Genomic DNA, 15,382 nt, shown 5'->3' with positions numbered 1-15,382 from the left:
ATTTATCATCTTTATGTTGAATCGTTTAACCTTTTTCTCCATCCTACGTTTTAATTTTAAACTATGAACTTAATAATATATACTCATATGTATGTGTATATATGTATATGTTTATATATATATATATATATATATATATATATATATATATATATATATATGTTTGTATATATTTATATACATGAAATATTGTAAAATATGTTCAGTGAAGAGACCTCACTGATAATACCCAATAAAACAAGATTAAATCAAAGACTAATAAGTTATTCGGATTCAAGAGCATTAGTTATCATTATTTTATTATTTCCACTTTATGACGCCTCCTGGGCTCCTTATCACACCAGAAGACAAAGCAACTGAAAATTTGAATCCACTGTGTGTGTGTTCAGTGGAGATAAAGCAGTTCATTTATATTCCTGTCTGGGTGCTGATTGATGGTGCCTCGGGGGAGAGATGGGGTGTGTGTGTGTGTGTGTGTGTGTGTGTGTGTGTGTATGTGTGTGTGTGTGTGTGTGTGTGTGTGTGTGTGTGTGTGTGTGTGTGTGTGTGTCAGATGGTTTGATTCGGCTCCAAACTATTATCCGTGCAAATGTGGGGGTCGGAGGTCAAACTGTCGCTTTAACGTGAAGCTAATTTCCGTTGTATTGAATGAGAGGGTGAGAATGTGAAGGAATTACTTCTTCATGTTTTCAAACATAGTCTTCTTCTTCTTCATTTAATCTTAATATGACCAGAAATTTAGAAAAACCTCCTTTGTGTCATTTTACAAATTAATTCCAGAATCAAGCAAAAAAACAACAGTTAATTTATTACATTTGTTTTTGACATTTTTATTAAGTGCTTTGATAATCTGAGATGTGATTATTAACAACACTCCTAAATAAAGAATACTATACAAACAAAATTATATATCTCTCCCCACAAATAAATCTTCATAAAAAGAACGAAACATAATTTAAACATAAAACAACAAAAAAATAAAGAAAAGAATAATACATATTATAGGATAAAAAGGAAAATGTTAAGCTAAAACAGAAACTAACAAAAAATTAACCAAAAAATCCTAAAAAGAATTAATGCTTTTTAAATGATAAAAAAAAATACAATTACTAAACAAATTAAACACACATGTTTTTCTTGAAAGAAACAAAGAACGTTTTAAAGATTCGATGACACAATTAAAACCCCAAAAGAATAAAAAAATAAACAAACCAATATGAAAGAACAATTAAACTAAACTAATAAAGATTTAGCAAAATAACGACACTAAAAACCTAATAAAGAATAAATAAGCAAAAACATTTTTAAAGATTAAACAAATACAATTTACACTTCTCTGAAAAAACTAACAAAAGATGTAATGATTAAACAAAATAAAACTATATTTTTCAAACATAAAACATTAAAGATATTAAACCTGAAAATAATTAAAGATTAAAACAAAAATAAATAATAATGAAACTAAACAAACAAAAGATCAATCAAAGAAAAACTAACACACGAGACAACAAAGTACAAAGATCAAACAATTAAAAAAGAAATAACTATTAAACTAAATAACACAAATTAAAGATTAAACAAATCAAATTTCACACATTATTTGAGAAAAAAAGATGAAAATGGCACAAAAATGATCACAAAGAATTAAAGATAAAAAAAGAAAGAACAATTAAACTAAACTAAAAGAGCGATTGCTATATAAAACTTTAAATCAAAGCTTGTTTTATGAAGAAGAAAAAAAGCCCCAAAACGGCAATATTTGGATGCTGCAGTCACCATAAGTAACATACAAGTGAAATATATGGTTTGGTACATGAGAGAATTCAAATGTCACAGATGTGCGCAAATGTGCCCCAATGCAGATCTTGGAGACCTCGCCTGAATGTTCTCTGTACTAAACCCTCTCTAACTTTGTTCTGCTTTACTTTATTCAAAGTAAACCTTTGCAGAGAGAATATTCATATATTGTGCTATGATTTGGGTTGGAGTTGGACAGCTGCATCATTTCAAAGAAATAATCATCCTGAAAATGCATTTTTTCGAGGCAGACCTGAAACCTTTTCATGTTTGCTGTGTGTCATCTTCATTTACTCTTAACCAGTAACATATAGACTGATATTTAAACATCTGAACCAAATCTCACAACCAAATCTCATAACCAAAATTATTCAAATAGCCAGTGGTTGCAGAGATACACCCTTTTTAGTTTGTGGATGACATTTTAGAGCAGAGGCCTAAAAATAGGTTGATGCAGAAAAAAAAACATGAAAATTACACAAAACGTCCTTAAGATTAAACAAATTAATCAATAATTAAGATAAAAAAAACAACAATTAAATGATGCACCAAAACCATTCTTATCTCCATCCCATAAAGACAGACATGTCTGAATGGGATGTAAATGTTATCTGCAGCAACAGAACCTGTAAATGTTTGTCCTCGGTAGCAGCAGAACCTGTAAATGTTTGTCCTCGGCAGCAGCAGGACGACGGAGGCCTTCAGGCATCCATTCAACCCTCCAGAGTCCGGTTCTAATGCCCGCCGCCTCGTTTCCCATCAGCCAACAGGAGCAGCTGCATGTTCACGCTGTGGGATAAACAGCTGAACAACAGAAGGTTTCAGGCCCCAGATTTAAAGGGACACACCACCGTTTTGATGCGGCAATCCTCACAGATTAATAATTATTATTATTGATGGTCAGTTTTGAATCAATTAGCAATGAACAATCCCAAACGGCTTCTTAAATATCTGCAGACTCGTGAACATTTTCCTCTTTTCCTTTTTAGTTTACAGACAATTATTCACATTTTAATCAACAGAACAGATGATCATAATGAAGCAGCCGTTGTTTTCACTGTACCAGATTTATTCAACTGTATTATAATGAATCTCTTTTTTAAAAGTGGCATTTGTTATTGTGGTCAGGTTGCAGCGAAGGCTGCTGGGAAAACTCTCCCTGTCGAAGGACGCTCTGAGATTTAAGAGCTGGCTTCTAAAAAACTACTTTCTGTTAATGTCTTTTATTATGTGCTTATTGTTCTGGATAAAATGTCTCTGATCACAAAATCATTTCAAGTAGGAAGAAAAAGGCGGCTGAGAATATGACGTCAACCTCGAGAGAGATTCTGACATTTTATAAATGATGAAAATATATGTTTTTAGTTAAATTAACTAAATTGTTCATATGCCAAACATGATAAGAAGCAGAAGATGAACAGAACAATATTATGTCTATTGTGTCTTAAGCTGTTAGTCTTGGTACTTTCAACAAAAAGCAATCAAGAAACTGATTTAAAGAAGCAAACATTTATATTTCTTTTCAATTAAGTGTTACAAATGCAGAGCTCCAGCTGAAGGAAGCAGCTTTTAAATTCTAATTTAATTAATCGTTTCACATTTGTTCCTTTCAGAGTATCAACGTATTAACTGATAGCAATCAAACGGCCTGTGTTCGCTCTGGTGGAGCGCTGCAGACGTGTTTTATTACGTGGGGAAGTGAACCAATTATTTCTTCATCTCAACACGAGGTTCCCAACCTGAGGTTCACGGCCCCCAACGGGACCCAAAGTGAGTGTAATAAGTCACACAATCCTTAAAAGGTTTAGTCTTTATGTCTGTACATTAAACTTCTTCAGGCCTTTGTGTGAAACAACTTTGTTAAAAAGCTGCTATTATTTCTCACTTGTCCTGTCCACACGTCATGTCAATATAACATATATATATATATATATATATATATATATATATATATATATATATATATATATAATAACGATGTTGCTTCCCCACCAGCAGAGCCTCGCTGAGCCTCAGTCGTGTCTGAGCACAGAACTCCATCAGGAATCCGTCACGTTAAGCTGCAGCAGCTCATTGTTCTGCATCTCCGGTGGGAAAGTTCCTCTTCTCTTATTTGTTGTGTCTGCATCGACACGACAACATCAATCAGGCGGTGTTGCTTGTTGAGACCGGAGACTTTAAGGTGCTATTTTCCCACGGGGAGAAAAGGTTTACTCAAAAGTTTACCGTGTGCCGTGTGGTGGAGGCTGTGCAGGTCTGAGGCTGATAAGACTGGAGGATTATGGTAATGACGGGCTGGGGTCCCGTCGCAGCCCGATCGGGTGGGCGGGCTGCGGACGCTTATCAGTGCGCTGCAGAGGGCGATTCTTCACACGGTCACATGACGGGCGGCACCTGCAGTCACACTGCAGCGGGACCAAGAACATCTCAGCAGGTTTTTATCACTAAACCAGGACCGAGGCGACGGCGATTGTTTTAAAAGCAAAAATGATCCCGCGGCTGATATCATCGTAGAGATCCGTAATGAGCTCCTACCTCCACGCTCGGTCTCTGGGTTTCTCGGAAAGATGTTTCTCATTTTTTCCTGCCGTTCATGAAACTCTTTCGGTGTTACAAAAAAAACCTCAAATGTAACTGGTGTCGTTGGAAGGAACCTCAGAAACAGAAGCGTCCTCCTGCGTACCCGCCACCAAATCATCAGATAAGAAACGCTGCTCTGCGGCTCCTTGAGCACCGCCGGTGACCTTCAGGCCGGAAACTCAAACTAAATTGGTTCCTGAACCAGACTTTTGTGGGTTTTGTTCGTCCGCTCGGAGCTCAACAAACTGGGACAACAAACTAAACAAAAGAGAGGACGCCTGGTGCATCTTTTCCAGGACGCAGAATGGGATGAAACATTATGTACAGTTGCCAAGGAGACGGCAGGCGGGGGGGTAGTTAGAGGCTGTTGAACCCACAGCGCCCGTCTTCATTCACCGCTTCGTGCTCAGGAACTGCTTCACGAGACGCCACACAGGTAAGAGCCCGGCTCCACTCTCACTGCATGTTTGAACTCCGTCCGCAGGTCGGAGCGGAGGGAAGTTCATCGCTGGTTCTCCTGCAAAGAGGAGCAGCAGGAGTGAAAACCCGAGGGATTGCAGCTTTAAATGGACATAATAGAGTGTCAATGATCACCACATCAGCTGCAGAGTAACTCATGCAGGCAATCAGCGAGCAATCAGCGAGCTCACACACACAAAAAAATGCATTCCCATCAGCGGCATCAGCTGCTTGTCCGTCACGCTCCCATGCTCACTTTGATTCTCATTTCTCCTCTGGTTACAGCTCGCTGGAGCCCGACGGAGGAATTATCTGCTGTCCTGACCTGACGGAGGCGGGGTGGGCGGGGGGGGATCTGAGCGATGCTGTCCACCGCCGTTCAGATCCTGGCGTTCGCCCTGGCGCTCCTGGGCGTCCTCGGCACCACCGTGGCCACCCTGCTGCCCAACTGGAAAGTGAGCGTCAATGTCTGGTCCAGCGTCATGACCCCCATCTCCCAGATGCAGGGTCTGTGGATGGACTGCGTCTGGTACAGCTCCGGCGTCTTCAGCTGCACCATGAAGAACTCGGTGCTGTCGCTGCCGGCGTGTCTGCAGACCACGCGGGCCGCCATGGTTCTGTCCTGCACAGTGGCGTCGTTCGGACTCTGCCTCGCCTCCCTCGGGCTTAAATGTACGCGCTGGGGGGGCAGCCACCGGGCGAAGGGGCACACGGCCATCGCTGCGGGGGGCTGCTTCATCCTGGCCAGCTTCCTCTGCCTCGTCCCGGCGTCCTGGTACACCAACGAGGTCATCACCGCCTTCCTGACCACAGACCTGCCGGACAGCAGCAAGTATCAGCCGGGAGGAGCCCTGTGCGTCACGTTCCTCTCAGCCGGCTTCCTCCTGGCCGGGGGGGTCATCTTCTGTCTGTCCTGTCCTGGAAACAGAACAAGACGGCCCGACTACCCTGACCCAGACCGTCTAGCGGCGTACCGAGGCGACCAACGGGGACGGGAGCTGCAGACGGGGAACCCGCCGCCTAAAAACAGGCAAAACAAGACGGTTCGGCTGCAGGTGGACAAAGTGAAGCGGCAGAACCCTCCTGAACCGGAGCGGGACCGTAAGGTCTACACGTCTCCCTCCAAACCCCCTCTGAAAGACATCAAGGACAGCTACAGCCTCCAGGAGTACGTCTAGCCCGCATGGCTGAGACGGGCAATGTGGAGTTCCTCAGCCGAGGCTCTCCGGCTCACAGTGAGGGGGGATGGGGGGGTAATTACCAAATGTTGGACAGATTCAGCCGAAGGAAACAGGAGCTCTGTGAGGAGACAAGCTTTAAAAACTGCACAGCCAACAAACTCTGTCCAACTCTGTCCAAAGCAGCTTTCTTCAACCAAAGGTCCCAAAGATTATTAAAGATTATTAAAAAAAAGAAACCTGAGCTCTGCCTGAAATTGAAAAGCATCATTTAATCGTCATCATCAAACAGGGCCGACCCAAAGCTTTGAGCACAATTCAACCCAAACATCACCTGTATCGTAGGGATTTAATTCATTTAAATAAACTACTAATATGTACATCAAACCAAGGTTATATATCATAACCTTGAGAAACACTCACTGACATTCAGATCATGTAAATGTCACGTAGATAACTTTAACTTTAAACTCAAATGAAGTAAACTAATCAAAAATATAGCTTGAAGTACAAACCATGCGTATAATGTCGGACAAAATTATTAAAAAAAGAACTTGAGAAACACAACGATGGATCACATTTGGTTCATTGTGTCTTTGTGTCTTTGTGTCTTTGGTCCTTTGGTTTCTTTGTGTCTTTGTGTTTTTGTGGTCTTTGTTTTTTGTGTGTCTTTGTGTCTTTGTGTCTTTGTGTTTTTGTGGTCTTTGTTTTTTGTGTGTCTTTGTGTCTTTGTGTCTTTGGTTCTTTGGGTCATTGCGTCTTTGTGTCTTTAGTTCTTTGTGTCTTTGGGTCATTGTGTCTTTGTGTCTTTAGTTCTTTGTGTTTCTGTGTCTTTAGTTATTTGTGTCATTGTGTCTTTGTGTCTTTAGTCTTTGTGTCTTTAGTCTTTGTGTCTTTAGTTATTTGTGTCTTTGTGTCTCTGTGTCTTTGTGTCTTTGGGTTTTTGTGCCTTTGGTTCTTTGGGTCTTTGTGTCATTGTGTCTTTGTGTCTTTGTATCTTTGTGACTTTAGTTATTTGTGTCTTTGTGTCTTTAGTTCTTTGTGTCTCTGTGTCTTTGTGTCTTTGGGTCGTTGTGCCTTTGGGGTATTTGTGTCTTTGGGTCTTTGGATATTTGGTTCTATGGTTCTTTGGTTCTTTGGTTCTTTGGTTCTTTGTTTTTTTTAGTGACTTTTGTGTCTTTGGTTTTTTGAGGTCTTTGGTTTTTTGGGGTCTTTGGTTCTTTCGGTCTTTGGCTCTTTGGTTCTTTCAGGGTCTTTGTTTTTTGGGGGTCTTTGCTTCTTTGGGTCTTTGGGTTCTTTGGTGTCTTTGGGTCTTTGGTTATTTGGGGTCTTTGGGTCGGCTTTGAACTCTCTGTGCTTTAGATGCTTGAAGCTTAAATTTAGTGAGGACATTTTCACAGAGTCATCAAAGACTAAAAAAAAAAAAGTCCGGATCCAAAGCGGCGGTGTCCAGTCCGTCTTTTCTCAGCAGTTCTTAGGAGGGGGGGGGGGGGGGGGGGGGGAGGGAGGGCATGGAGAGAGGTAATGATGCTCTTTGCTTTCCCATTATCCTCTCACCACGGTTGGATGCGCGCACACACACACACACACAAACACATACACACACACACACACACACACACACACACACACACACACACACACACACACACACACACACACACACACACCTCCTCCAGCTGAATAATGGCCAGTAATCTGCAGGATGAAGCCCAGAGTCCTGATGGAGAGACAGAGATGGTCCACTGCGTTGGTGGGTGGTCGTCCTCTAACCTGCGAGCTGTCAATCACACCTGCCAACGCTTCCCGGCAGTAAAAAAGAAAAGAACCGCTGAGCCGAACAGCCACGCCGCCTCTCAAACGCTCCAAACCTGCAAAAAAAGAAGAAGAGAGAAACAGTCAATTTGTCAGCGACATTTTGAGGCATGAATGTAGAAAACCGGAAACATTCAAGCAGCTAGAAAACACTTTTTTTAATTCAAAGCATGACTGAAGAACAACAAAAAAAAACAGAATGTGCTTAGGATTCTAATAAAAACAGGTTTTCATTGTTATTTGGTGATGGGTGACTGGATCGGTTTGATGACAAGCTGTAAAACAGACTTCACTACATTTTCTCTTCACAGGCGAGCACGGCTTCATTCGACTCATTTGTTTCATCCGCTCACACATTTGTATCCTCATTTATTTTCTCTTCACGTTGTGTGAGGTTGAAAACTAAATTACAAAAATAAAACATGGCTCCGAAACATCACATTCATATTTTATAATCAACATTCAGCTTAAAAACAAAACGTCGTAACTCTGTTAGCTTTTAACCGTTTTACGGCTCCTATTAAAGAAACAAAAAAATAACAAACAAGGGCTACAATCAAAATGAACTTCACCTCACTGAGCAATTATACAAAGTGAAAGCCTTTAAAGGGGTGACACTTTTAGTTGCTGATGTATCGTCTTTGAACTTCACATGCGTTTCTTTAAAATATGAATGTAATTGATCCAAACCAGCAGCAGAGTCTAGATTCACGGTTCAGATGAAGAATGAGTCGCCATGTTGTTAATCTGTCAACAAATAAAACATGAACAGAAACCTTCACCGGCCTCCTGCTTTCATTTCTCAATCAATCTGAATGATGGTTTAAAAATTATAATTCTGTCCACACAGCCTTTGTTTCACAAAAGAAAACTACTCCGAGCACCTGGCGGGGCCAGTAGGGGGCGTTAAGGTCAACGACGTGTCAAACATCAGAGAAGAAGATTCTGAGCATGCTCAGTGAGCTCGTTCGTTTGGTTTAATAAAGATGATGAAATACTTAGTTAGGTTTAATAAAGATGATGAAATACTTAGTTAGGTTTAATAAAGATGATGAAATACTTTTAAAAAAGTACTACAAGTGCAATAACCATCCCCGCTCCCTCATCATTTGAACACCTTGTCTTTCAACTGTCTCGTCCCAAACCCCTGGTTACTGCAGTCATTTACCACGCCCCAAAACCTAACCCTGCTTTCCCCTCTGATCTGTCTGAATTTCTCACACAACTCTGCGCCATCTCTCCATCCATTCTGCTACTCGGTGACTTTAACATAGACGTCGACTCGCCTGACTCCACAAGCTCCACAGAACTCCTGGACATCTTTAACTACTTCAACATCACCAACATGTCGAATTGTTATCCTGCAATTTCCCCACTGTGGGACTAATAAAGGATTATCTTATTTTACCTTATCTTATCTCTTTCCCCCCCACACAAAAGGACACACACTTAACCTGGTCTGCACCTCCGGCATTACCATCACCAATCTAACCAGCATTGACCTCACCATCTCTGACCACCTGGCTATCACCCTGGACATAGACATCTCCACCCCCCATGTTAAGAGCCGCACCATAACATTTCGGAACATCAAGTCAATCAACCTCCCCTCGCTCTCCTCCACCTTGGCCAAGCCTGTTTCCTAAAAATTACGTTCCCCCAGAACTAATACGCATGTTCAATTACGTTGACTGGAAACATATTTGCACCTTCATTACGTTTGAGTTTGGCGTATTAGAAATACGTTGATTATACACGTTGTGGTATCACAAGGGGACAGGTAATGGAGGGGCGATACATCGCAACTCAGTAGCAACGCCCACACCACAAAATGGCCACCAGGCTTGAAACTACATCTCCCAGACTGCCTCATCACACACCCAGCTGCAGGTGCTTAAGGCCCCTAATTGAGACATGGCTTGGAAGCTTAATAAAGGGCAGAGCAGAGAGCACATGGGGGAAAGGAGCTGGACAAGCAGAAGATGAACCAACACCTACTTAGAAAAAAAAGGACTACGAAGAGGAGGACCTTGTAACCTGGACTTTGCAGTGTTTTGTTTTGGTTAAATAACCACTTTCACCTCCAGGACGCTTTATGTTTGTTTTTTGATTTATGGAAATGACCTTGCTGGTGGGATGGAAAAATAAACCTTCACTTTTATTTATACAGTCTGATTGTGCCTGTTTTTAGCTCTCTGTTGCACTGCCCCACTCTAGCCTGCCCGAGGGACAACCCATGACACTACAGGTGGTGGAGAATGCAGGCAAAGGAGCTTGCGGAGGGTAATCGGGATGTCTTTTCATCCCTCCCAGGCTGAACCCACCTGGGCCCTATTTCTCGTGCCTGGCTCAACAAAGTCGAGCAGGGCCCTATTTCTCGTACCTGGCTTACTGAGTTAGCGGGCTAATTGTCAGGATAAGATGACGTCGGTCAGACTTTCTCGGTTTCTCGAAGCAAGCTTAGATAAATCACCATAGCAACACATCCAAAAATGTAAACCTGCTCCCGGGCAGGCTTACTGAAATTCACTGGATAAGTTGGCCACTCCCACGGACAAAAAAGGCAGCTCACTTCCTCATTGATGAAGGAGCGATATTAGTTATATTAGTTTTATAGGGAGAGAGTTATTTCAGATCGCCAGGATCCATCCTTTACATCATCATGACTTCCTGTACGCGGCGATATAGATTTTGCCGGCAAGAAATAATTTATTTACGAGAGCTTCTCGAGCCGCGGACATTGATCACCACAGGCGCAGCTGATCGCCCGTCTCACAGACACAGACTATCAGCCGCTGCATGCCGCGCTGTTCTTAAGTTTATTTAGCTCTTAAGAAACTTATGTATGTGTTGAAAGCACTCATAATTATATGACAGTGCTATTAGTACACCATACATATCATTATTGTAGAACATGATTAAGGTGATCGTGATAAGAATACAGAGAATCCCACACAATTTATTTTTACTGCTTCAATTGATTGAATTTCTGATTATGAATAATACATACATACTGATCCGCCCATACACATATTCAAACTCATATACACATATATAGTACATGATTCATACGTGCATACAGTACATATATCCTCATAAGTATATATTTATTCGTAAATATAATCTGATTGATTTGGGTGATGAAACAGTTCAAATTAGCCGATACATTTTCCCAACACTGACGCATTTAACTTGTCTGATATATTTGCGACGCTTATGTCTGGCAGCGGGGGCGCTGTTAAAGTTGCGTTCACGGCAACAATGTTGCAAAAACGTTGGAATATTCGTAACGCGTTTGCTGTGAATAACTACGGTATTGACTTCCTCATATGCCTTCATGATCATCTCCTGCTTCTCATTAGAGAAATAAAAAGAGGTTCCTCTGAGTTTATTTGCCATTGTACTGTTAGAACATCGTGGTGTCAGTGCTCCATTATTATCCCTTCTGACGAGGAGCGAGCGCGCGCATTTATCCAGATGACTGACGTCTGGCTAGAATTAACGAGACCGTTTCAGCCGTGAAGAAACCCAGATAGCCTGATGTCAATCATCTCGCTAATTTAAGACGGAGATTAGGACATTTGCTTGACTTTGTTTAGCCAGGTACGAGAAATAGGGCCCAGGTGGACCATGAAGTACGTACCCAGTTGGGAAAAACCACGGGACACATCATCTGGTTTTCAAAATACTGACTGATATGGATGTGTTTAGAACATTTCTGACCACATCCAAACATCTTAACTGTACCAGTACGTTTGTGTTTTAAGTATTACAACATGTCTGTTAAACCGGCACTGATGAAAGAGGAAACATGTTTGTTTATTTTCTTTAACACCAAGTGCTGTACTGGCAATGGAACCGGCGGCCTTAACAGGAACACAAGTTTTAAATGGGATTGTTATTGTTATTATTAATACTTTTATTTTGTCGGCTGTGTCTATATAATAGGCTCGTTCGTTAGAGCTGCGCCTCGCCTGGAATCCAGACGAGAGCAGGCGGCCGTAGCATGAGGCATTGTTAAAAAAACTGAGATCAAGTCGGACAGTTTTCAGCTGACTTCAAGTCACAGAAAAAATGACTTTAGTTCCGAACCTTTGTCTACTTGTAGTTTACAGATCACGTTTGGATTTATTCATATGTGTTTGTAAATATATATTTATGTAGAAACGCGTGTGTAGCTGCATCCTTTGTTCTTTTTATCTCTGCCTGTGAAACACATTACTTCTGGTATTGATGTGTGTTGTATAAATACGATTTTATATTATCAACCACACAAGATATGTTTTAAGATCAAACATGAGACAAATAGTAAACAATCGAGTGTTAAGTATTACAACTACACACAAAATAAGGATTTTCTACAACACGTGGTGTTTGCTGTCAGATCTAAGAGCCAATCAGCTCTCTGGTGTGGCGACAGACAGACGTTTCCCATCATGCACTGGGCCATGCAGTCTGTGGAGGGCTACTGCGGTGCCTGGCTCTAACGTTGACCACGTGTGCATGACGTCAGAGCTAGTCGGGACCCGGGCTGCAGTCAAATAGTCAAATAATTACCTCCTAACGTCTAACCCTAACCACTTTTCCTTGATCTCTGTGGAAAAGTCACAGGGTTAACCCTTTTAGAACAGAGCCTGTCGGGGGCGACAGAAAGTAACATGCAAAACCAAGATCGCCGTAAGTCCTCTAGTATTTACGTAATTCCAACGGATTCTGAACGCTTAGAAGCGTAGCTTTCCAATGACATTTTGCGGTCCATTACAGTAATGGTATAGAAAAACGCCGCCGAGTTTTTCTGTGGGGGATGGGTGGAAGTGATCCGAGCTGAGCACAGCTGCTGAGGATCAGGGGAGAGACGTTGACTGACTTTTCACTGCTTTTCACTGAACTTTGAGTGGCGTTTTCTCTGGAAATAATATGTTGTGGTTGTAAATAATAGTATTAGTATAGTTTCTGAGAGTTCTACCACTTGCTGGCCCACCTAAACCCCCCACTAAAGGCCACTTTTCTGTCCACTTTTCTGTCCCCACAAACACAAAGAAGGACAGTGGGAAAAAAGGCCATTTTGGAGAGGAAACAGTGTACTATAAGCCTGTAAAAGCCTGTCTGGATGTGTGTGGAGGGCAATAATGGGTTCTGTCTTCAGCTGGACAGGAACTGTTTCAGGGAGATAAACAAATCTCTAAAACGCCTGGACATGGACACATATAAAAGCCTATAACATGGACATTGAATGCTTTGGGCAAACAAAACAGTTTGAGAAGATGTAAAATAGGTTACATTTAATTTCTGTAATCTCAAAAGCTTTGCTCATGTTCATTTTCTATTGTTTAGAAGAGAAATATGATGAAAATATGTTTCTTTACTTTTTTTCGTTTTTTACACAGTGTTTTAAGCCTTTTTAACATATAATAATGACAAATGCTTGCCAGATTTTGAAAGTTACATTTCTCCTGAAAAAAGGAGCAAAATTATTTTGCCAAAAGGACATTTTTTGACATATTTATTGATAAATAAAACAAAAAGGACCAGGCGGACTGTCATCATTACAGATCTAAAATGATTAAGGAAAGATGGGAAGGAGAATTCATGAGTAGTTAGGAAAAGACAACTGCGGAGTTCAGCAAATCCGACTCCACTTTCACTAAGCGACGTAGTTATGACGCGACAGCAGGCGCATGTCAGTGACGTCAGTCTGCAGCGTTGAAACTACAATGTTGTAGTCCATCTCGGACCACAATAAAGCGCATCTTAAATACTTCATCCATGTATTCTTACAGTGTTGCGTCATGCAGACGACAAACAACCCGGTTCATAGTATTTCTTTATTAACAACATAAACATGGTTTTACTTTATTAACGAGGTTGGAATAGAAATGAACGAAGGAGTATGAAAGTGAAACCAAAGTATTTTTCACAGTACAAAGCTACTAAACTGTCTCTTTGTTTAGTTTCAAACATGCTGAATTAGATACGTTATCCCACAACGATGTGTGCGATATATATGTGTCTCATATCCCTTTATGTTGTTACGGTTTATATGCAGACTATAATCTGATCATAAAAATATGCAGACAACAGTTTATGAAACACCACACAACTCGTGTTGACTTGATATGTTTTATTGTAATGTAACAAAATACTTGATTCAAAATATGATAATCAGAAACATGACTCAGACTCAAGAGCTCGTCCAGTTTAACTCTTTCATTAAAGCTTCTGTAACTGAAGTAAAATAAAAGAATGAGGGCTGAAGCTGAAGTACAACACCAGAGAGAATATCAATACAGCAGTTTGATCACTTTACAGCAGTTTTCAGGCATTTTTCAGGCATTGCGTGTCGATCGGCGGTGATCGATTCTGCGCAGAACTGGCTTGTCTGGAACGAGCCTAATGTGACCGGGAGGAAGTGACGCGAGGGGTTTGTTTTGGTCGGAATTCTGACGTCTATGCGAAGCAGTCGGCACTTGGAGGATTCAGGACGGCGCGTATTTATATATCATACTATAGTGAATATTATTATATGATATATATATTAATATACTGAATTGTATGAATACGATGTCCGTACTATGTCAGTGTTGGAATAAATGATAAAAATGTAACTGCAAAGTAGTAATGCGTTTTTGATACCTTTTTTTTGCATTCAATCATAGAGCATTGTAGTGAACAGCGTGCTTAATTGGCAAAATGGCTCATGTGCTGCTGGATGATTATGTGGATGTGTATTAATTGTTTTGGCGACGAATACATTGTATGTTTTTTTTACTTCAGTTTTTCACGGTGTTTGCTGAAAAAGAAAGAAACGTGCAAAGAAAATAAACATTGATCAAACAGCAGTGAAGCGTAGCTATGTCTGTATCAAACAAGTAACTTTGGGAGCAGTTACACTTATGCTGTATTCACACCAAACCGTGGTAGTTTACTCGCTCGACAATAAAAGTGTGTTCACACCGAACGCTGATTGGCTGACGCAACTTTGCGTCACGCGATTTTTCCACCGGAGTTGGGATAATTCAACTCGCGCAAATTCGCGCCGCGTCCTTTGCTCTGTTCGCCCCGCGTCAAACACGCTATTCGCACCACCTCAAACGCGTCTATCATATGCTCGCAACTGCGAACAAGCTCTTGTGGTTCCCCACTGGTATACTGCTCCAAGTAATAAAGCCTGTCCTGATAGCTGTCAGTTTTGCTATCCACTGCATGTAACTGTCATTGTTCCCAGATCGACGCCGACCGTTATCAGAGACGCGTAGCGTGTCTTGTGCTCTCTCTTCCCTTCTCTTACTTTGAGAAGACTTCTTCAATGTATGACTGCTGGCTCTGTCCTTAGCGTCATCCTATTCAAGCACCTTGAGCTTTGCACTGGATTCTGCAATAGCAGTATCAATGTCTAGTTGTTCCATTTTAGCCTTTAGCTAAAATGCAGCTTCCTTTAATGCAGCTGAACGTGTGGCCAGTGCTGCATGCTCTGCCTCTTCCTTAATGCGCACTGAGAAGCCTGTAGATGAAGCTACTGAGCTAGAGCCAACAGATGAGCCGGATTTACTCTT

The 15,382-nt window shown here is 41.3% G+C and overlaps 1 protein-coding gene across 1 annotated transcript; it reads left to right on the top strand.

Annotated features, from left to right (window-relative positions):
* Positions 1-5,198: 5,198 nt before the first annotated feature.
* On the top strand, positions 5,199-6,014 carry LOC306733802 (claudin-20-like; the record flags this gene model as incomplete). Its single annotated transcript, XM_079215107.1, has 1 exon — positions 5,199-6,014. One exon carries the CDS (start codon positions 5,199-5,201, stop codon positions 6,012-6,014), a length of 816 nt encoding a protein of 271 aa, XP_079071233.1.
* Between the last annotated feature and the right edge of the window lie 9,368 nt (positions 6,015-15,382).

The sequence above is a fragment of the Taurulus bubalis genome (genome assembly GCF_910589615.1).
Source record: "Taurulus bubalis genome assembly, chromosome: 3".
Classification (NCBI taxonomy): domain Eukaryota; kingdom Metazoa; phylum Chordata; class Actinopteri; order Perciformes; family Cottidae; genus Taurulus; species Taurulus bubalis.
The sequence above is the reverse complement of the archived record's forward strand: the minus strand, read 5'-3'. Positions and strand labels throughout refer to the sequence as shown.